The following is a 23663-nucleotide window of genomic DNA, read 5'->3' on the forward strand; positions in this document are numbered from 1 at the left end:
TGACATCACAGGGGACCATTGTGAGGTAGGCAAGTCCCCAGCGCCTTAATCAGGAAAGGCCCAAGACAAGAGATTTCCCACAGGAAGAAAGATGGGAGATGTGATAACCACTTTGGAAAGCTCTAGGGATTCACAAGTCAGTAAATGCCATGGCCACAATTCCAAAAAAAAATCTTAAAACCTCCACAAACCTGGCCTTGAACACCATCTCCAGATCTTTCTGTGGAAATCTGCACCTTTGGCTTCAGGTATCTTTTGGAATCACTGAACTCATGAAAACAAAACACGTTGAAGAACACTCCCACTTTTATAAGGTGGATGCTCAATCGTTTCTGCAGTTTCTGGTACAATGCTTATCAAATGTTACTAAGCATCTGAACCATTTGACTTGATAAAAGTCAGACTGGCAGTCCTTAGCCTGAGTTCACAGGTGTGTAGCTCCAATGAACTTACATTTCTTACCAGTCCTCAAGTAATGCTGATGCAGCTAGATCAGAAACCACATGTTAAAAACCACAGCCTTAAATTTATATTTGATTTTACCTGGTCCTGAAAACTCTATAGATTTCTGCCCCAAAATGTGCATCAAAACCTCTAGTCTAGCCAAGCACAGTGGTCTTTGTCATCTCAACTACTTGGAAGATCTCAAGGGTCTTAGCAGATGTTGAGAATAGTTGCTGGGGATTGGGGGAGGGAAGGAGTATTATTGCAAAGTCATGTGCACTGTTACCTTCCTGAACATAGCCTTGTGCTAAGAAACAGCCTGGAACATGAGCAGCCACACCAACCCAGACACGTAGGTACTGAACAACAGTTGAGCTGGCCTGGCTCAATGGCTCAAGACTATAATTCTAGCTTCTAAGGACACTGAGATCTAAGGATCATGGTTCAAAGCCAACCTAGACAGGAAAGTCTATGGGACTAATCTCCAATTAACCAACAAAAAGCCAGAATGGCTTTTTGTGGCACGGGGGTAGAGCACTAGTTCAGCCAAAAAAAAACCCTAAAAAAAAGCATTCAAGCTCTAAGTATGAACTTCAGTAACATCAGCATGCACATATGCTCGCGCGCGCGCGCGCGCGCCCACACACACACACACATGAAGCTACTGCATGCCTTTCTGTTATGAGGAAGAAGAGAGGTGAATGTAGAGCCAGAGAAAGAGATGGGAATTTGGGAAGCCAAGGAGCCTGAATACTGTCAATTGCCAAGGACAGGAACATCATGTAGCCCATACAGGGGCACTAGTACTGGATGTCAGACTTCTCTTTGTAACTGCCTAAATGGAGGGGTGTTGGTAGCTCACAGTTATAATCCTAGCTACTCAGGAGGCTGAGATCTGAGGATAGAGGCTCAAAAGCCTCAAAGCAAGAAAGTCCCTTAGATTTTTATCTTCAATTAAGCAACAAAAATACCAGAAGTAGAGTTGTCTCAAGTGGTAGCATGCTAGCTAGCCCTGAGCCAAAAATAAATAAATAAATAAATTCAGAGACAGCGCCAGGCCCTGAGTTCAAGCCTTCAAGCCCCAGTAATGACACCAAAAAAGTAAAATGAAATAAATGTCTAAATATTATCCATGAATCTACCAGAAATGAAGTGAAGCACTGAGACTAGATCTAAAGTTCAACTCAAGTTGTTGTTGTTGTTTCAAGGTTTAGCAAGAGGCCTAAAGAAGGCTGTCCACTATGGAGTATCTCAGGTATTTTTTTCATATATTTTTTATTGTAATTAATAGAAAGGTTACATGATATTTGCCAGATAGATGTTGCATTAATTCCCATACATTGATACCCTTTCTCATGTCTTGGTCCCCATTTCCCTCCCCCAACCCCCACCCCTCATCTTGTTTTCCCCCCTTCCCTATCCAATTTCAAATAACCAAATACAAATATATCCGATATATCAGGTAACAAAGTGAGATACTGTAACAATATGAGATAACCAAGGGACAGCAAAAGAGATGAGAGATAACATTGTACCTTAAGAACAACAATCATTCATTATATGGCTTATGTTTCTATATCCTAGAGATCCTTTCATTTAGCATCCTACTATATGGCCTTTTGTATCAAGGTTTTGCTCTATTGCAAATCTCTGCTAGGAGAGCCCAAGGTTTCTACTGATTATGACAAATGAAGGAAACCATTGAGCCTAAGTTCCTTTGAGTCTGGCTTACTTCACTTAATATGATTTTTTCTAAGTCTTTCCATTTCCTAACAAATGGAGCAATGTCATTCTTTCTGACAATGTCAGGTATTTTAACTAGGCAAACAAGTCAGAGACAAAGACATCCCAATGATCCCAAATGATCATTGATATCTGTAAAACTTGGAAACATCCCAAGACTAGATGATTATGATCAGACTAGATGATTAACATCTGAGGAGATACCTACCAGCCTACACTCACTAATCTATGTAAGCAATCTTTATTATCAGGCTTCTAGCAAAGTGGCTCTTTGGGGATGAAAATCCCTGCCATTCTCCAATCTACTTGCTAGCCATAAAGGATTTCTTTATTCTTTTTTAACTGCCTTTTTGTCTTTTGAGACTGGGATTTGAAACCACAGCATTACACTTGCTAGGCAAGCACTTTGCCACTGAGATACCTCCCAGCCCCAAAAGTCTTTCTTTACCTCCATGTTGCTTCTCACCTGTTTGACTTCCATCATTCACCAATCAGCCTTTTGCATATTAATGGAAGGTTGCCTCTTACCTTTCAAACTGCCTCTGTGGACTGTTTCCTTGTCATTAATGCTGTTCCTTCAATCCCTGCCCTCTACAGTGGACAGTTGTCTTGAAAGATGAAGATGCTGTGGTTACTAGCCTCAACAATGACTTATTTACCTAGCCATGCATTGCTACACAGTGGGAAATCTTCCATTCCCCACACCCTACTTCCACTTCTAGACTTCCTGATGTTACTTCCAGTCAACTAATTTATCAAACACCTCCCTAATTCTATTCTCAAAATTTCCCATCCTAAACCTATATAATGTTGACTGCTACTCACCAAACACTCTCAGACATTTTCCTGTAAGATCTCTCATCTAAATCAGGGCTCATCTTTTCGATGGGGAGGCAGGGCGAGGCACCACAACAGTGTCACCAAGCACTTCAGCCCTTCAGCTCTTACCTTAAGACTACAGAACTGCTAGGCACGGTGGCTCACACCTATAAGCCTAGCTCCTCAGGAGGCTGAGATGTGAGGAACAAGGTTCAATGCCAGCCTGGGCACAAAAGGACCTGAGACTCTTATCTCCAATTAACCTCTAGAAAACAAAAAGTAGGGTGTGGCTCAAAAGTAGGGTGGTAGCCTTGAGCTAAAGAGCTCAGGGACAATGCCCAGGCCCAGGGTTAGGGCTGTAGCCTTGAGCTGAAGAGCTCAGTGACCCAGGCCCAGAGTACAAGCCCCATGACCCACACAAACAAAAAAAAATCTCTCATTGAGCTCATAAACTTGACAATAACTCTATCAAGCCCATATTACATATTAGAACACAAACTAGGAGTTAAAAGTCATATAACAAATGAGTACTAAGTCTGGAGTTTGAACTCACTCTTTCTTTGCAAATTTGTCACCCAAGAAAAGGAATGCAGGGGCCGGGAGCTTGGCCTAGTGGTAGAGTGCTTGCCTTGCATGCACGAAGACCCGGGTTCAATTCCTCAGTACCACATACATAGAAAAAAGCTGGAAGTGGTGCTGAGGCTCAAGTGGTAGAGCTCTAGCCTTGAGAAAGTCCAAGGACAGTGCTCAGGCCCTGAGCTCAAGCCCAGGACTGGCCAAAAAGAAAAAAGAAAAAGAAAAGGAATGCATAGGTAATATGGATATCTTTGAGGCCACTATTATAGTACTTAACCTGAAACTTTGCTTTTGTCAGGTGTGGCTCATGCCTATAATCCTAGCTACTCAGGAGGCTAAGATATGAGGATTGCAGTTAAAAGCCAGCCCAGCACTAAACTCTATGAGACTCTTATCTCCAATTAACCACCAGAAAAACAGAAATGATGCTATGGCTCAAGTGGTAGTGCGATAGCTTTGAGCCGAAGGGTTCAGGGACAGCACCCAGACCCAGAATTCAAGCCCAATGACCGACAGAAACAAAAAACTTTGCTTTTATAGCTGGGGGTGTAATTCAGTGACAGAGCATTTGTCTAGCATGCACAAGCCCTGGATGTGGTCCCTAGTCCATCCCCCACCTCAAACCACCTCAAAGACTATATATATATATATTTTTTTTTTTTTCTCTTGGGCTCTTTAGCTCAAGGCTAGCACTCTACCACTTTGAATCTCATCATCACATGTTTTTCTGGTGATTAACTGGAGATAAGAGTCTCAGGAGGAATATTCTTCCTGGGCTGTCTTCAAACTGTGATCCTCAGATCTCAGCTTCCTAAGCAACTAGGATTACAGTCATGAGCACCCAACTATATATATATATATATATATATATATATATATATATATATATATATCTTAATATAGCCTTTAACGTTTCCACAAATATTTTAGTAAAGTTAATAATGGGGCCACATCTAATAACCCACCCCAAATCAAATTATTTGCATGCCATCTGAAAATCCACCCTTTCTGGACTACTGTTAAAGACCTATAACTAGGCCAGGAGTTTGGCCTACTGGTAGAGTGCTTGCCTAGCAGGAGTGAAGACCCGGGTTCAATTCCTTGGTAACACATAAATAGAAAAAAGCGAGCAGTGGTTTGGTTCTATGGCTTAAACGGTAGAGGTGGTAGAGCTCTAGCCTTGAGAAAGCCCAAGAAGAATGCTCAGGCCGAGTTCAAGCCAGGACTGGAGGGGGGGGGGGGCGGCGCATTCTCACTAGTTAGGATTGCTAAATTTAATTGGCAATAGCCAATCACAAAACACAAATAGAATCTCTACTATAAAGCATTCATTTATTCCACCTATGCTGAGTGATAGAGCCAAGGCAGCCAAAGAAAAGGAAATGGATTGAGGACCAGATGGCAAAAGGACCACATGCTTCTGTAACTATCTAGGTCCAAAGAGTTGTGCAGGGTCTTAGCAGGTCAAGGCTTGGGCCATGGCAGTGCTTTTGAAATTTTGCTGTTTATGTGCCAAACATGAACATGACACCCGATAATTTTTTTTTGCCAGTCTTGGGGCTTGAACTCAGGGCCTGAGCACTGTCCTTGGACACTTTTTGTGCAAGGTTAGCAATATGCCTCTTGAATCACAGCACCATTTCTGGCTTTTTCTGTGTATGCGGTACCTAGGAATCAAACCCAGGGCTTCATGCATGCTAGGCAAGCACTCTTTATCACTAGGCCACACTCCTGGCCCTGATTTATTTTTTAAAATCTCACAGCTTACTTTTTATATTGTACAAAATGAGGTAGGCAGAAAAAAATGTCAGTAGATTTTTTTTTCATATAGAATTGCTGCCATTTTGCTTTTGTCAATACTGAACCTTGCATGCAGGGATTGGTACTCTTGTTTGGCCTTTTTTCTCAAAGCTGGCACTCTACCATAAGAGCCGTATCTCCTCCACTTCCAGCTTTTGTGTGTGTGTGTGTGTGTGTGTGTGTGTGTGTGCGAGCTTCATTGTCCATAAAAGTCTTATAAAGCTGGATGCAGTGGCTCACGCCTGTAAGCCTAAGTACTCGGGAGGCTGAGATCTGAGAATCAAGGTTCACAGCCAGCCCGGACACAAAAGGATCTGAGACTCTTATCTCCAATTAACCTGTAGAAAATGAAAGTGGGGCTTGGCTCAAGGGTAGGGTGATAGCCTTGAGCTGAAAAGCTGAGGGACAGCACCAAGACCAAGTTCAAGCCCCATGACCCACAAAATAAAAGTATGGAGGGAAATCCCCTCATAAAGAAATCTTGGCTATTCAATAACTTCCAACAATAACAATAATAATAACAGAGGGGCTCCGAAATGAAAGGATAAGAGATAACAAATGCAGTATAGGCACTCACTAAACACTAAGGTCCCCCATAAAGGAAACCCAACAGGTGATTCAAGCAGAAAAGTTTATTGGGGGAGGGGTGATTGACAGTCAGGGGATTACTGGTTTCAGGCAGGTGAAGAGGAAGGGGGAACAGGCTATTCTCCAGGCAGACCAAACAGACTATGTTCAAAATGTATACAGCTTTTCTATGGGGATGGGAAGAGAAAAAAAAAACCAGAGAAATCAAGGAAAGGGGTGACAATGTCCAAAAAGAAATGTACACATGACCTGACTTGCATAACTGTAATCCCTCCATACATCCCCTTTATAGTAACAATAAAAAGTAAAAAATAATATGGGTTGTGGGTACAGTATGGCTTAAATAGTAGATCCTACCAAGTTCAAAGCCCTATGTTCCAATCCAAGTACCACCAATAAATAAATAACAGTAATAATGCAAATTCTGTGCAGTTTTCATCCTTTAAGGTATTATTGAGTTACAGTACAAGGTAGAATGAAAATGTTACCAGGCTTGATGAAAAATTACAGTTGATAGCTGGACACTGGTGACTGACACCTGTAATCCTAGCTACTCCTGAAGTTTGTGGTTTAAAGCCTACTCAGGCAGGAAAGTCTTTGAAATGCAAGTCAGAAGTGGAGCTTTGTCTCAACTTGTAGAGCACTAGCCTTGAACAACAATAATAACAACAAAAACAGAGCACCCAAGCCCTGAGTTCAAGCTTCAGGACCAGCAAAAAACCAAAAACAGGTTCCCATGGCTCACGTCTATAATCCTACCTAGTCAGAGGGCTGAGATCTGAGGATCACAGTTTGAAGCCAGCAAGACAGGAAAGCCCATGAGACACTACTCATAAAAAGTCAGAAGTGGCAGCTGTGGCTAAAGTGGTAGGGCACTGGCCCAGAGAAAAAGAATCTCAGAGATAACTCCCATGCCCTGAGTTCAAGTCCCCCCACCCCCAATAAACAAACTACAGTTGACAGTGGGAATGATGAAGAGAGGGGAAGATAGATGGAATACTTGTAATATCCTTCTAGGGGGAAGTTGAGATAGTTTGTGATGAAGGGAAAATGACATTTTATTACTTTTAGGATAGCCATAATGTTTCTAAATTAGTCATATAACTGTATCAAAAGAAGAAGCCAGGGCTGGGACTTTGGCCTAGTGGTAGAGTGTTTGCCTAGCATGCCCAAAGACCCTCAGTACCACAAACACAGAAAAAGCCAAAGTGGTGGTGTGGCTCTGAGCCACTAGCCTTGAGGAAAAAACCCAAGGACAGTGCTCAGGCTCTGAGGTTCAGACCCCAGGATAACCTTGTGAAGTAACAGGAAATACTATATAGAGTTCAGGTATGATAATTAATACACGGTGTATAAGGGCATATACTAGAGATTTTTCATCTTTCAAAGACTCTCACAATGAGTCAATATTTGTTTTTCACCAATAAAACAAAATTGAGGTAATTATAAACAAGAAAAAATTAAAAAGGGGGGAAAGGAAAAGAAGAAAAAAGGGGAGGGAGGGAAGGAGAGAGGGAGGAAAGAAGGTGAAGGTGAAAGTGGAAAGAGCAAGAAAAAGGAGGGGTGGGAATAGAGTTAACATAACAAGCCTGAAACTGTTAGCCTTAGAATTCCTTAGAGCTAACCTGAGTGGTTCACTTCTGTAATCCTAGTAGTCAGGAGGCCTTAGAATCTAGCATTCCAAGGTCAGCATGGATTATATCAATACTAGAGGAAGAAAATGAAAGAGGGGGAGGTAAAGGGGAGAGAGAACAAGAAGGAAAAGGCAAAGAGGGAGGAGAAAGATTTAAATTTGCAGAGTTCCATCCATTCCCTAAAGGAATGGCTTACTTACTGCACCTGAAGTCTTTGTTCAGATACCAGTGTTTTACAATGAATTGTTTTCCTTCTAGGAATTTGGAACTCAATACATGATAGGGCAGATTGTGCACATATGACCTCAAAAAAAAAAAAAGTCTTGTAAACAATCGAGATTCTTTTCCTGAACATTGTCAGTACTCTAGTGTTCAAATAATTTTGCGTTAGAATAAGATAGCCACGTCTCTGCACATACAATGTTGTATACCAAGTATATTATCAGAAAGGGTGCTTCACAGTAGGTAGAGAATATGCTAATTAGGGAGGCTTCTGGCATTCTGAATGAAAAAATATTAAATGCAATTTATTGAAAGATCAATGGCAGATTTGTATTGTTTTTAAGGAAGCAATATGGTCTTCGTTGCGGGGGGTGGGGGGGAACCTCCTCAGACAAGATTGTATAAGCCCAGACTTCGTCATTTACTATCTCTGTGACTTGGTCAAGTCATGTAACCTCTGGAAGCCTCGACTGACGCACATAAAAACCGTTATTCACGGGGTCATGTTGGGAATGGAGCTAGTGCATGATGTTCCATGCTCTAGTTTCCTCGAGCTTTAGCATTCTGATGGTACATGCTCGAGTCTGAGATTATAGGGAAATCGGATGAATCCACTGAACTCGCCTGGCAATGAAGTACTAGCTAGGGAGGGGCCTGTCTCCCGCCCGTGCTGGCCATCACGGAACTTGTCAGGGATCTCTCTCCTTTCCGGGTGGGGCCGGAGGGTAACATTCCCTCCAGCAAACACCAGTGAGCAACCGCGAGCCCTGGGTAAATACAAGCAGAAAACGCCATTGTCCTCGGCTCCGCTTCCATTCGGCCCCTCGCGCCCCACACGCCGGTCTGCGTTCCGAGAAGGGGCCTCTCAGAACTCTCGCCGCGGCGTCTGCACGGCCCGGAGTGACCGTATTCGCCGCCGGAAGTGGGAAGTGGCGCGATTGCGAAGTTCTCGCGAGATCACCGCGGGAAGTGGGCGGTGCCGGGACGCGGTAGTTCAGTGTTTCAGAGGAGCAGCGCTTTCCCGGAAGGATTGCTGCTCTGTGCCCCGGGCGCCGTCTCCGGCCCACCGCCGCCGCGGCCTTTCCAGCCCCAGGCTCGCGCTCCGGGCCTCCCGGTCTGCACACAGCTACACCGCGCGGCGGGCCCGTAGCCCAGCCTGTGGAGCCGCCTCGCTGCTCCTCCGGTGCTTCAGGCCTCAGTCAGCGGCGGCCCCCGGCGGGTGATGCCAAACACAGCCATGAAGAAAAAGGTGCTGTTGATGGGGAAGAGCGGGTCGGGGAAGACCAGCATGAGGTCGATTATCTTTGCAAATTACATTGCCCGCGACACCAGGCGGCTGGGCGCCACCATCGACGTGGAGCACTCCCACGTCCGATTCCTGGGGAACCTGGTGCTGAATCTGTGGGACTGTGGCGGTCAGGACACCTTTATGGAAAATTACTTCACCAGCCAGCGGGACAACATCTTCCGTAACGTCGAGGTGTTGATTTACGTGTTTGACGTGGAGAGCCGAGAACTGGAGAAGGACATGCACTATTACCAGTCGTGTCTGGAGGCCATCCTCCAGAACTCACCTGATGCCAAAATCTTCTGCCTGGTGCACAAAATGGATCTGGTGCAGGAGGATCAGCGTGACCTGATTTTTAAAGAGCGAGAGGAAGACTTGAGGCGTTTGTCCCGCCCACTGGAGTGCGCTTGTTTTCGAACATCCATCTGGGATGAAACGCTCTACAAGGCCTGGTCCAGTATCGTCTACCAGCTGATCCCCAACGTTCAGCAGCTGGAGATGAACCTGAGGAATTTTGCCCAAATCATTGAGGCTGATGAAGTTCTGCTGTTCGAGAGAGCTACGTTCCTGGTGATTTCCCATTACCAGTGCAAAGAGCAGCGAGACGTCCACCGATTTGAGAAGATCAGCAACATCATTAAGCAGTTCAAGCTGAGCTGCAGTAAATTGGCTGCTTCTTTCCAGAGCATGGAAGTTAGGAATTCTAACTTTGCCGCTTTCATCGACATCTTCACTTCAAACACCTATGTGATGGTTGTTATGTCGGATCCATCCATCCCTTCTGCAGCTACTCTCATCAACATTCGCAATGCCAGGAAACATTTTGAGAAGCTGGAGAGAGTGGATGGCCCCAAGCACAGTCTTCTTATGCGTTAGACGCCGCCAGATACTATGAAAATGCTTTTACTTTTTTTTTTTCATCTTTTAGTATTCATGTGTGCTTAAAAAAAAGTGGGCGGCTTTGAAATGTGTTTCTTACTGCTTCCATCTTCCCTATTCTCTAGTGTTTAAACAATGGACGTTACTCAACTAGCAATTTCAAGATGGCCTTTTCTGAAAAGTTGGTATGGTGTAACACTAAAGTAGGTGGTTTGTGTCTGTTCTGATTACCTGGTTTTAGATTTGCACATCAAAGCCTTTACCACTATCTTCCTGTATTATCAGAATGCAAAGATGCAGTGTTAGTTTATCAGCAAGGTGTTATAATGCATTTATAAATTCTTGTCTTCAATCATGAATAAAGATAACTATTAGCAATTTAAAATATGGTCTCATTTGAAATGATTTGGAAGTGCTTAGTTGAAGATTTTGGCTACCCACAAGTATTGCTTAACTGGCAGATTGGATTTTGTGAGTTTAGCCACCATTAATTTAGTGATGCTTGACAATAGCCATAGTTGAAGAATACCAGCTCAAACTAGAGCCCTATGGTTCGTAGTGATATTCTGGTGCTTTTATTTACTAGCTTTGTGAACTTGGGTAACATAGGAAATATAACTGCTCTTTTTCCTGTATCTTCATTTAAAGTTGTGAGTTAATACCATTTTAGAACTGTGCCTAGCTCATTCTCAGTACAGCCACCAACTGAGTCAAATTACTGAATATGAGGTGTGGCTAAACATTGGAGTCTTTCAAATGCCAGGTATTCTTAACTACTTGATGCATTTTTAGCTTACTTTATCTTCATAACCTATGCGATTTAAAACCACATCCATTGAGCTAAATCAGTGAAGTCTTAACTGGACTCTCCTAACCCATTGCCCTCTATTCACTATCTCTTCCACTAATAAAAAGTTAATCAGGGCTGAGAGTTTGGTTTAATGGTAGAGTGCTTGCCTAGCATGCAGGAAGACCCAGGTTCGATTCCTCGGTACCACATACATAGAAAAGCAGGAAGTGGTGCTATGGCTCAAGCTGGTAGAGGACTAGCCTCGAGGGAAGCCCAAGGACAGTGCTCTGACCCTGAGTTCACGCTCCAGCTCCAAGACTGGCCAAAAAAAAAAAAAGTTAATCATAAAAATCCTAACTGAGAATGTGGCCTACTGGGAGAGTGCTTCCTATCATGCATGAAGCCCTAGGTTTGATTCCTAAACATAAACAAAAAGCTAGAAGTAGCACTGTGGCTCAAGTGGTAGAGTGCTTACCTGTGTGTGAAAAGCAGCTCAGGGACAGTACCCAGGCCCTGAGTTTAAGCCCCAGAACTGGTTTAAAAAAAAAAAAAACAAGTGTGGGGGGGAGAGGAATCCTAGCTTTTGCTAGGCACTAGTAGGTCACACCTATAATCCTAGCTACTAAAGAGGCTGAGATCCGAGGACTGTTATTCAAAGCCAGCCCAGGCAGGAAAATCTTAAGAGACTCTTGTCTCCAACTAACTACCAAAAAAGCTAGAAGTTGAGCTGTGGCTCCAGTGGTTGAACAGTAGCCATGAGCAAAAAAAAACCTCAAGGATAGTACCCAGGTCCTGAGTGCAATATCTAGGGAAAGCACACACACACAAATCCTAGCTTTGTAAGTTAATTACTCCATTTAATTCCAAATCTATATACTGAGGAAGCCAAATCCCAAAATACAATAAAATAAAGATAAAAATAAAGATGTCAGGCTGGGAGTTTGGCCTAGTGATAGAGTGCTTGCCTAGCATGCACAAAGACCCAGGTTCGATTCCTTGGTACCACATACTTAGAAAAAGCCAGAAGTGGTACTGAGGCTCAACTGGAAGAGTTCTAGCCTTGAGAAAATTCCAAGGACAGTCCTCAGGACCTGAGCTTAATTAAGCCCAGGACTGGCAAAATAAAGAGAGAGAGGAGAGAGGAGAGAGAGAAAAGAAAGAGCAACCGGGAGTTTGGCTGTGCTTGCCTAGCATGCACGAAGACCTGGGTTCAATTCCTCAGTACCACATACATAGCAAAAAGCCAGAAGTGGTGCTGTGGCTCAAGTGGTAGAGCCCTAGCCTTGAGAAAAAGCCAGGGACAGTGCTCAGGCCCTGAGCCCAAGCCCAGGACTGGCAAAAAAAAAAAAAAAAAAAATGTCTCAATGTTTCACTCACATAGGGCAGTATCATTTTCCCGTTTGTATTTATCTGTAAACTGGATCTTAGATTACCTCTTTCTGGGCATGATTCTGGCCGAAATTCCTTATTTGCCTTGCCAATATAAACTGATACCCAGTTCTGATAACTTTTTGTTGGATTGTTTTTAAATAACATGTACTTTAGAAATAAAAGACCTTTGGCTGGAGTCATGGCTCAAGCAGTAGAGCACCTGTCTTAACGACAAAGCCATGTACTAGCATGGCTAGTACGTGTTTTACAGGTGAGGCATTGTCTTTGTAATAGCCAGTACATATAAATAATGGGGCTCTAGCTTTTCCAAGGCTTCATAAGATTAACTTTTTTTTTTTTTAAGGGCTCAGCCCCATGGCCAGCCGGGGTCAACAGAACCACCACGCCCCAGGCACACCACACCAAGATCAACTTTTTAACTCTCAGAAGCAGGCGTGATGAGTTACTACTCAAAAAGAGCAGGAATCTATTAAGATGTAAGGTATAGCCAGCCCCAGTGGCTCATGCCTGTAATCCTAGCTACTCAGGAGGCTGGGATCTGAGGATCACGGGTTGAAACCCAGCTTGAGCACTAAAGACAGTAAAGACGGAGAGACTCTTATCTGCAATTAACCACTAGAAAATGAAGTGGCACTGTGGCTCAAAGTGGTAGAACACTAGCCTTGATCTGAAGAGCTCAGGGACAGCGCTCAGGCCCAGAGTTCAAGCCCCATGACCAATTAAAAAAAATTTTTTTTTGCCAGTCCTGGGCCTTGAACTCAGGGCCTGGGCACTCTCCTTGGACTTTCTCAAGGCTAGAGCTCTACCACTTGAGCACAGCACCATTTCTGGCTTTTTTTCTAGGTATGTGGTACTGAGGAATCAAACTCAGGTCTTGATGCAAGCACTCTACCGCTAGGCTAAACTCCCGGCCAATAAAGCTAAATTTTAAAAGGTATAAGCCAGACAGGCTGGTACATGCTTATAATTCCAGTACTGAAACTGAACAGAGGGAATGAGAGTTCAAAGCCATCCTGAGCTACATAGCAAGACCCTGTTCTCAATAAACAAATATATTAGGCTCATCATCAATAAATCGTATATACTTTTAAACAGTATTTTTTGGGGGGGAGGGGAGTCAGTTGTGGGGCTTGGATTCTTGGCCTGGGCACTGCCCCTGAGCTCTTCAGCTCAAGGCTACTGCCCTAACCCTTGGAGCCTCAGCACCACTTCTGGGTTTCTAGAGGTTAATTGGAGATAAATGTCTCCAGGTCTTCAGTGCCCAGGCTGGCTTTGCACCGAGTTCTTTAGATCTCAGCCTCCTGAGTAGCTAGGATTACAGGCATGAGCCACCATGCCTAGCTAAACTGTATTTAACAGTTAAATGCCTGTGGTACATATCTAGGAGGCTTAAGACTGATAGTTTGAGGCTTACCCAGGCAGAAAAGTTTAGTAGACCCTTTCCCAAAAAGAATCCGGGAGTATGAATGTAAAGTTCCTAGATTTTTTTTTTTTTAACATTTCCAGTCATGGGACTTGAACTCAGGACCTGGGCACTGTTCATGAGCTCTTACTCAAAGCTAGTGCTCTACCATTTTGAGCTACAGCTCCACTTCCAGTTTCTTGGTGGTTCTACAGACAGAATCACATAGACACTTTCCTGCCCAGGCCAGCTTCAAACCAACTCTCAGGTCTCAACCTCCTGAGTAGCTAGGATTACAGACATGAGCTCTCAACACCCAGCTGAGTTTCTAGATCTTAAAGGCACATGGCAAAGCACATGCTTGGGCAGGAAGCAAGAACCTATCCCATAAATAACCAACACAAAAAAGGGCTCAGCAGAACAAATGCCTGCCTAACAAGAGTGAGGCCCTACATTCAAATCCCAGTACTGCCAAAACTTTTTTTTTTTTAACTAGGCATGGTGACTCACACCTGTAATCCCAGTGACTGAGGAGGTAGAAATGGGGCAGTTTATGGTTCAGGTCAGCCAAAGTGAAAATCTAGCAAGACTCTAATCTCAAATCTATTAGCTGAGTATAATGTAGTAGTAAATCTAATCACAGCAGTAGTAACAACTGGGTACCCTTGGCACTATAATCCTGGCTACTCAGAGGCTGAGATTCGAGGATTACAGTTAGAAGGCGGCCAGGGCAGACAAATCCAAGAGACATTTCCAATTAGTCTCCAAAAAGCCAGGAGAGTCATGCCTCAAATGGTAAAGGGCCAGCCATAAGCAAAATAAGCAACCAAAAGTTTGAGGCTGAGTACAAGCCCCATAACCAGGGCAAAAAAAAAAAAAAAAAGAAAGAAAAATGGCAGTAACAAAATGCTCTTGCCTCTAAACTTCTCAATTTTTATGTCATTCAAGTCATACCTTGGAATGTGATCATTTTATGGCTAACAAAGCACTTGAAATTCCAAACACAGTTGGTATATATATTTAATGTTTATTCTGAACAATACTTTTATAAAAACATATTTACAAATAGTCTCTTATAGGACCAAAATATTTTAAATGTAGGGTGTAGACTTTTTCCTGTTTATAGTACATAAGGAAAGAGAGCAATTACTGTTATCTGAACTTTATGAAAATGAGAATTTTGGCACTTTCTTTACATTGAATCAGATGCCCTTAAATGTATTTTCTATCATTTTAGTACATTTAACAGAGAAAAAAATTTATGTGGGTCTCAAGAATTGCTACCTTTAGCTAAAAACCTCCATTTAACGCAGTCTTTATAAGACTATAAATCCTTCATCGATTAAATTCTCAGTCTAAATTAGACTAAATATAAATCCCTAAACCAACACACTAAAGTATTTAGTTTAACACAGTCTGTTAGGTATCTAGTCACCACTACCTTCCATCTTTTTCTTTGCTAAATTTACTTTGTCCTAGTCTTCACTTATCATGCTCATTTTATTCTATCAAACATCATTTCTCAGGATCAACAGACTCGAATAATTATGAAGACTGTGTAGACCTTCCCAAGGTACTGTTTATCTCACCTTATTTGGTTAGTACTAGAATGTCCCGCATAGATCGAAATGTGGTTTATTTCTTTAAAATGAAAGATAAGGCTACTCACTATTAGGTTAACCACTGAGCAAAAATACACCAAAAATTCTTATCCTTATGTTTACTATCTGAATCCTAATAAACTACCACTTCTGTCATTTAAGGCCTACAGATTATTTAAAAAATTAAAGTGGCTTCCCATAACTTGACATCTTCTTTCCAAATACTTGACAAGCAACTTCTCTCCAAAGCAAAATCCAAACATACTTTTTCCTTACCTAAAAACATTACAAGAGACTAAAAGGTAGTTAGGGTTTTTAGACCTTGAAAATGGTGTGTGCAATTTAGAGAATATACTTAAATTATAAATCCGTGACATGGAAGTATATCAATGGAAGTACATCATAAAATTAACTGGTTACTGCTTCAAGTCCAATTCTTTTGCACCAAGACTCTTGTTCAAAGTATTTTCTGTAAAACTAAGAAAAGGAAGAGATAAATATTACAAAGAAAATAAGTAGAAAAGATTCATAATAGCAGATTTAATTTTAAAAAAGGTTCACAGTGCAATTACTCAAGCTTTTTTTTTGTGGGTCAGGGGCTTGAACTAGGCCTGGGCCCTGTCCCTGAGCTCTTCAGTTCAAAGCTACCGCCCTATCTCTGGGCCTGGACGTTGTCCCTGAGCTCTACAGTTCAAGGCTACTCCTCTACCCTTGAGCCAAGCCCCACTTCCTGTTTTCTAGGTGTTAACTGGAGATGAGTCTCAGGTTCTTTAGTGCCCAGGCTGGCTTTGAATCTTGATCCTCAGATCTCAGCCTCCTGAGTAGCTAGGATTACAGGCGTGAGCCACTGTTCCCGGCTACCTAAAACTTTTTAAAAATCACTATTTTTCTCACATAAGTACTTACTATTCAGAAATCAACATATTCCCTCCAGAATACGTTTTAAAATACCAGTATCTAATGATCCTGGGCAAATCAAAATAAGGAATGAATCTGAATTAAATCCAAATCTGTCCTTATATTAGTTATCGCTATCAGAAAACAGGAAGTGGCACTGTGGCTCAAGTGGTAGAGCTCTATCTTTGAGAAAGCCCAAGGACAGTGCTCAGGCTCTGAGTTCAAGGCCCATGACTAGCAAAAACAAAACAACAACAACAAAAAATTAAAAACAACTACCAAAAAGCCATAAAGAGGTTGTGACTTATGGTAGGTTACCAACCTTAGTTGTAAAAGCTCAGGGATAGTGGTCAGGCTCTGAGATCAAAACCAGTGCACAAAAAAATGCAAGTAGTATTTTTCAATTTTTTTTCTTTTTTTTTTTTGATAGGGTCTCATGCATTTTGCCAGGGTTCAACCACAGACTGTGATACTCTTGTCTCCCAGGTAACAAGGATTACAAACATGCCCCACCATTCCTGGCTTATTTTGTTGAGAACTGATTGGCCTCCTTATTTTTGCCCAGACTGGCCTCAATCAACATGATCTTTCCAATCTCTACCTTCCAGCAGCTACCCAGCCCTGTGTTTCTCAATTTTTTTAATGAGATTTATGTTCGGTAGTTTGCATTACAAAAGCAGTTAAGTTTCAGGGCTTGGGAATACTTTCTTCTGCTTCTGGCTCAAAGCAATTATACACTATACACACATATTCAATGAGGGTTCAAGCATCTCACCCTGTGAAGGAATAAGGAATGTTTTGTCACATTAACACAGATCATGGACTAGTACCCCCCAAAATCAGGATCACGTAGCAGGTTTTTGGGGTTATTTTTTTGTTTTGGGGTTTTTTGTGGTACTGCTATTTGAACTTAGACCCTCACTCTTGCTAGGGAAGTAATTTACTGCTTGAGCCAAATCACCAGCCTTACTCCTTTGGGTTTATTGTTTTTCAGATAGGGTCTTGTCTTAACTGCCTGAGCTGGCCACAAATTATGATCTTCCTGTCTGTTACATAGTGAGAATTCAGAGAACTAAAGGTTGAGGATGACTGAGAATGGAGGATGGCCAGGGCTGTACAGTTACGTCTGACGCCAGACTATAGAGTAAAATATTGACTCAAAAAAAAATTTTTTTTTAGCTAGCTGGGTACTGGTGGCTCACGCCTATAATCCTAGCTACTCAGGAGGCTGAGATCTAAGGATCAAGGTTTAATGCCAGCACAGGCAGACTCTTATCTCCAACTAACTACTCAAAAAGCAGAAGTAGAACTGTGATTCACAAGACAGAATGCTAGCCTTATGCACAAAGAGGCTAGAAAAAATTTCAACAGTAAATACATACAAGTCTAGTTAAATCTTACCTTTTAAATTAGAAGTTGTCCAGACTAAATTGTACCGTGGTCCTCAACTTCAGCTCTACCAGAGAAAGTTTCCAGTGATAGAGACTGCTTTTTTTCATCAAAAGATATAGATAAAGATGGCTTTGTATAGTCATTTAGCAAATGATGAGTATCCAAAGAGTTGAGCGTATTATCTGCTTGTATGTCTTTAGATATAGGGAACAATTCTAGTTTGTGTCTTTCAAGTGTTTCAGGATTATAGGGGTAAGAGTCTCCTCTTATTTTGCAAAGAGATTTCTTCAGAGCCTCAAAATTACTTTGAATAGCCTGTAAATTGAAATCTGAGTCTGGAGTAGTCTCCCTTTTCCCCATATCATCTGGTAAAACACCACTGTGCACAGGGCTATCTGATTCTAGCTTAAAATTGTTCTCAGAACTCCTAGAGCTATTAAGACTTAGACGACCAATTTCTGGAAGTGTTTCATTTAAAATGCTAAAGTCCATATCCTTAAGATTCATAGAATTGATTTGACTTGGTATGTGAGAGTTCCATGGCATAGTTTTATGCACAGAAAGTTCATTATAGGAAGCTTGTGAATGATCTAAGATGTTAATATGTTTCCTTTTACTCCCATCCATCCTATCTATTCTACTGCCTACAACAGGGGAGAGTGTCTTCGTTTGGCTAGTTTCTCCACTGCCTACAGCAGAGGAGAATGTCTTTGTTGGGCTAGTCCCTGAGAGCTTGGTTGGTAAAGCTGTACATTCTAAATCTTGCTTTATTTTCTTATTTAACAAATCTGATTGATCTTCTGTTAAGGGTTCACTTATGTGACTGGTCACCACATGTTTTTGAGGCATGCTCCTGAAGCAATCTGAAACAACTTCCTCTTCAGGAAAATGAGACTGGTCGAAATCTGAAAAGCAACTGGCCATGCTAAATTCCCTTTTGTTACACAATGCAGGTGAAGAGTCTGATAATACTTCTCTATGTTCATTATCCATCTGAACTGGTTGTATACTTCTGTTATCTTCAACTTCAATAGCTTTTCTCCATGAGCTCCTAATTTCAGTTACTAATTAAAAAGAAAAAATTACTAGAAATTCCTTAGAAATTAAACACGTGATTAAACTCTTTTTGGGGGGGGAGTCAGTCATGAGGCTTGGACTCTGGGCTTGAGTCCTGTCCCTGAGCTCTTCAGCTCAAGGCTACTACCCTACCACTTCGAGCCTCAGCGCCACTTACAGTTTTCTAGTTGTTAACAGGAGAAAGTCTCACAGATGTTTTAGACTTTTTAGTGCCGGGCTGGCACTGAACCACAATTCTCAGATCTCAGCCTCCTGAGTAGTTTAAGATTACAGGTGTGAGCCACCGTGCCTGGCTTAACCATTTTATTTTTAATACCGAAAGTAAAGCGATATAAATACAAGGCTCCACAATATAACAAACCTCAACATCAATTGATCAAATAAAGGTAAAAGCATATAACAAAAACTGTTCCTAAAGTTTATATGTATTTTCTTTATTATTTTCTTTGTGGGTTATGGAGCTTAAGCTCATCCTAGGCACTGTCCCTGGGCTCTTCAGCTCAAGGCTACCACCCTACCCTTGTGCCAAGCCCCACTTCCCATTTTCTAGAGGTTAGAGATAAGAATCCTCAGATCTCAGCTTCCAGAATAGCTAGGATTTACAGGCATGAGCCACCATGCCCCAGCTTTTTACATCTATTTCCATACACCAAATAGGAGTTATATAGACTAAAAAGACATTTTCATTAAGGTACCTATAATCCCAGCTACTCAGGAAGCTGAAATCTAAGGACCACAGTTCAAAATCAGTTAGTTCAAAGTCAGTTAGGACAAGAAATTCCATGAAACTTCAATTAACCAGCAAAAGGCCAAAAAAGAGCTATGGTTTAAGTGGTAGAACAGTCTTGAACAAAAGGGCTAAAGGAGAGTACTCAGAACACTATCAGCACAAAAATAAGTAAGCTATTTTCTTGTCAATGTATGCTAATACATGTTAAATTTTTTTCTATAAGTATTAGATACTAATACTTTAGGAAACTTTGTAGCCACTTGATCTGTAACAACTACTCAACTCTGCCACTGTAGCTTGAAAGAAGCTAGAAATATCAACTATTAACACAGGTTGTGTTCAAGGTAATTTTATTGACAACACAGGCAGGAGCAGATATAGCTCACCAGATATGGTTTGCTGACAGCTCATCTAGACTTCTTATTTTAATCTGAAGTAAATCAGCAGCAAAAGAGAAAGTGTTTTTAATTATTCAGCCAGTACAATCTATATTGATTATACAGGGAAACTATATACATAGAATGTTGCCTACATGAATTATTGGTCATGGGGGGAAAAATATGTAGCACTCTATTCACAGAAGAATATCTGCAGAGTGTAAGCTGGCTCATGACTGTAATGCTAAGATCTGAAGATCAAAGTTTAACCCAGGCAGGCATGAAAGTGAGACTTTTATCTCCAAATAACCACCAGAAAACCAGAAGCAGCACTGTGGCTCAAAGTGTTAGAGCGCTAGCTAGCCTTGACCTGAAGAGCTCAGGGACAACACTCAGGCCCAGAGTTCAAGCCTGTCAAGTGAAAAAGGACGGGGGGTGGGGAGGGATGAAAGGAGGGAGGAAGGAAAGGAAGAGAGAGAGAGAGAAAGGAAAGGAAAGGAAGGAAGGAATCAAGTGAGCCGGACACGGTGGCTTACACCTATAATTCTAGCTCTCAGGTCTGAAGATCTGAGGATCAACGTTCAAAGACAGCCTAGGCATTAAAGGCCCCGAGACTCTTATCTCCAATTAACCACCAGAAAACCAGAAGTGGTGCTATGATTCAAGAAAGTTCAGAGACAAAGCCCAGGCCCAGAGTTCAAGCCACAAGACTGACAAAACAAACAAAGACAAACAAAATAGAAAATATTATTAACTTACTCAAGTTTTCTGGAGTTCGGGGAATTTGATTCCTTGTTAAGAAGGGGTTAGAAACTAAACAGTCAATTAATTCCTCTAATTTTATTTCTTTTCCTTCAGAGAGCTGTGGTGAATCAGACAAAACTACCCTGGCAACCTGAAACAGAAAAGAAAAAAGAAAGTTACCAAGCCAACTGGTGGAATACAACAAAACTATTAAGAATATGAGCTTTATAGAAGATCCTTTAATAGCAGAGAACTATTTATAGATCATCCACATGTAATCCTGTAAAGTAAATTTAACACAAAACTATGTTTTTGTTATCTTAAATGGACAGTCCATTATAAAGAATACATAGGCCGTGGACCTGTAGCTCACGCCTACAATCCTAACTACTCAGGAAGTTTCTTGAAGCCAGTCTAAGCAGGAAATTCCAAGAGAATCTTCTAACAAGCTACTCAAAAAACCCAGTAGTGGTGCTATGGCTCCAGGTGTAGAATGCTTGCCTTGAGCAAAAGAAGTTCAAAGTGCAGGGAATGCCCAGGTCCCAAAGTTCAAGCCCCAGGGCCAACAATGATGATGATAATGATGATGATGATGACAATGATGACGATGATGACGATGATGATGATGATGGCCAGCAATGATAATGATGATGATCACGACAATGACAGATAAGAATCTTTACAGTTAGGGTGTTACAGCTGCTGCCTAAAGACCACCACTCTCCAACGTCTGTGTAGCCTCTCCTTTGCTGAGCTCCAGCCAAAGGAAAAGTGGGGTGAGGAAGCCCTCTCTACACCATGGCTAGTACCAAGCAGACTGCTCACAAATCCTCAGGGTGGGGGGGGGGTGAGTAAAGCACCAAGGAAACAGCTGGTAATGAAAGCCATTTGCAAGAGCAAGCCCCTCACCCAAGGGGTACAGAAGCCCCATCGTTACAGGGCTGGTACTGTGGCACTTCGTGAAATTAGACATTACCAGAAGTCCACTGAACTTCTGATTCACAAGCTCCCTTTTCCAGCAACTGAAGCGAGAAATTGCTCAGGACTTCAAAACAGACCTATGGTTCCAAGATCCAGCTATTGGTGCTTTGCAGGAGGCAAGTGAGGCCTATCTGAAGATACCAACCTATGTGCTATCCTGCCAAACGTGTAACAATTTTGCCAAAAGACACCCAGCTAGCATGCAGCATTCATGGAGAATGTGCTTAAGACCCACTAAGATGGGAAGCACTTCATTCTCAAAGTGTGTATCCCCCTTTTCTTGTTATCAGCAGTTCTAAATGTTAAAAGAGTTTTTTGTTTTGTTTTGTTTTACCCCTCTCCCATGGGATCAGATGGTACCTAACTATATGACTACCAGTGGAAAAAGAGGGGACAGAAATCAGGTATTGGCAGTATTTCCATTTTCATTTGTGTGTGAATTTTTAATATAACTGCGGGGATATAAAGCATACATGCAAGTCAACATGTTTCAGTGAACAAATTTCAGCAATTCAACTTTATCACACTTACAAATAAACCTATTAAAAAAAAATTGGGGCGGGGGGGGGGGGGAAGAATCTGTGTGGCTCACGCCTATAATCCTAGCTACTCAGGAGGCTGAGATCTGAGGATCACAGTTCAAAGCCAGCCTGGACACAAAAGGACCTGAGACTCTTATCTCCGAAAACAGGAAGTGGGGCTTAAGCCTCATGACCCACAAGAAAAAAAAAAAAAGAAAAGAATCTTTATAATTGGAAAGATTTAGGATCACTTTCTAAAGTGATCTAATCTATCTGTCATACCTCTAGGTTTGACTTTTATTCATTTTTCGGGTACGGGAGAGAGGAGTCAGTCATAGGGCTTGAACTCAGGACCTAGGCGCTATCCCTGAGCTCTTTCACTCAGGGATACCACTTTGAGCCAAATCTCCATTTCTGGTTCTCTCCTGGCTAACTGAAGATAAGAGTCTCATGGACTTCCTGCCTGGGTTGGCTTGAACCTCGATCCTCAGATCTCAGCCTCCTGAGTAGCTAGGATATAGGTGCTACCAGAGCCTGGTTAAAATGATTATTTTCAAGCAAGCAGGTTCTTTTTATAGTCCACCTGCAGAATAACACCTCTATTTACAGAATACATTCTGACATCTTTGCCAAAACGGCATTATAAAGCTGGGCGCGGTGGCTCATGCCTGTAATCCTAGCTACTCAAGAGGCTGAGATCTGAGGACTGAAATTCAAAGCTACCCTGGCACTAAAAAGTCCATGAGACTCTTATCTCCAAATAACCACCAGAAAACCAGAAGTGTTGTGTCTCAAGGGTTAAGACAGTAACCTTGAGCTGAAAAGCTCAGGGACAACGCCCAAGGCCCAGAGTTCAAGCCCCACAACCAACAGAAACAACAAAAACTTCATTATGAGATACAATGAACAAGAAACAAAGATACATCCAAAAAGAAAGAAAAAAAAATGTGTGATGTGAAAATTGCATTCTTAACTAAGTATCATATTGGTAAAAGTAGAAAACAAAAAAAAAAACAAAACAGCAAATTAAAATCTCTGCCCCTTTGAGATTAAGCAATAAATTTCCTAAAAACATAATCAAATTGGCCCAAGAAAGCACAAGACTTCTTGGATCTGAAACACTAAATTCTTTAATTGTCTTTTAAACACAATTACAAAATTTTATTTCACTTCAAATTTTTTTATGAGATACTGGGACTTTTCTCTCCTATCACATCCTACTAATTTAAATCCTACCTGCCAGAAAATTTAACGTGCTTTCCACAGTTAGAAGAAGAAAAAATAAACAGACATCTTTTCTGTAATGTGGTCAATAAAGGTAATAGGAGTTTAGAAACTGAGAAGTATTTAGAAACCATACAACTGACCCACATATTACACACAGGAAAAATAACCGATTCTCATATATGTAAACAATACTCATTTACTTTGATCAGGATTAATATAAAGAAGGAAACTCCAAAACCTGAATTTTTATGCACTAAACCCAAATATGCTTTACATTGTTCTGGAATAAAACTAACCAATGGCCCATGCCTATAATCCTAGCTACTTAAGAGGCTGAAATCTGAGAATCATGGTTTGAAGCCAGCCTCAGCAAGAAAGTCTCTTATAAGACTCTTACCTCCAGTTAACCACTAAAAAGCTGAAGTGGAGCTGTAATTCAAGTGGTAGAGCACTAGCCTGAGCATAAAAGTTCAGGGACAGCACTCACAGCCTAAGTTCAAGCTCCTAGACCGGCACACAAAATAACTGATTTTCTCCTG

General features: G+C 41.7%; 2 protein-coding genes and 1 pseudogene across 3 annotated transcripts in view; 2 read left to right on the forward strand and 1 right to left on the reverse strand.

Moving 5' to 3' along the window:
• The first annotated feature begins 66 nt into the window (after nucleotides 1–66).
• On the forward strand, nucleotides 67–21887 carry LOC150065442 (histone H3.3-like; annotated as a pseudogene). The gene is made up of 2 exons (XR_016534955.1): nucleotides 67–248; nucleotides 20510–21887. The product of XR_016534955.1 is annotated as a histone H3.3-like (transcript).
• Rraga (Ras related GTP binding A) lies at nucleotides 8812–10378 on the forward strand. Its single transcript, XM_090330036.1, has one exon. The coding sequence runs from the start codon at nucleotides 9049–9051 to the stop codon at nucleotides 9988–9990; it is 942 nt and encodes a 313-aa protein (XP_090186162.1). The 5' UTR covers nucleotides 8812–9048; the 3' UTR covers nucleotides 9991–10378.
• Haus6 (HAUS augmin like complex subunit 6) overlaps nucleotides 17482–23663 on the reverse strand; it is a 34385-nt gene continuing 28203 nt past the window's right edge. The window contains 3 exon segments of the mRNA XM_090330037.1: nucleotides 17482–17551; nucleotides 17553–18531; nucleotides 20411–20546. Coding sequence (XP_090186163.1) covers nucleotides 17485–17551; nucleotides 17553–18531; nucleotides 20411–20546 — 1182 coding nt within the window. The 3' untranslated portion in view covers nucleotides 17482–17484.

This window comes from Megascapheus bottae, chromosome 3 (assembly GCF_031878675.1).
Source record: "Megascapheus bottae isolate mThoBot1 chromosome 3, mThoBot2.hap1, whole genome shotgun sequence".
NCBI lineage: Eukaryota > Metazoa > Chordata > Mammalia > Rodentia > Geomyidae > Megascapheus > Megascapheus bottae.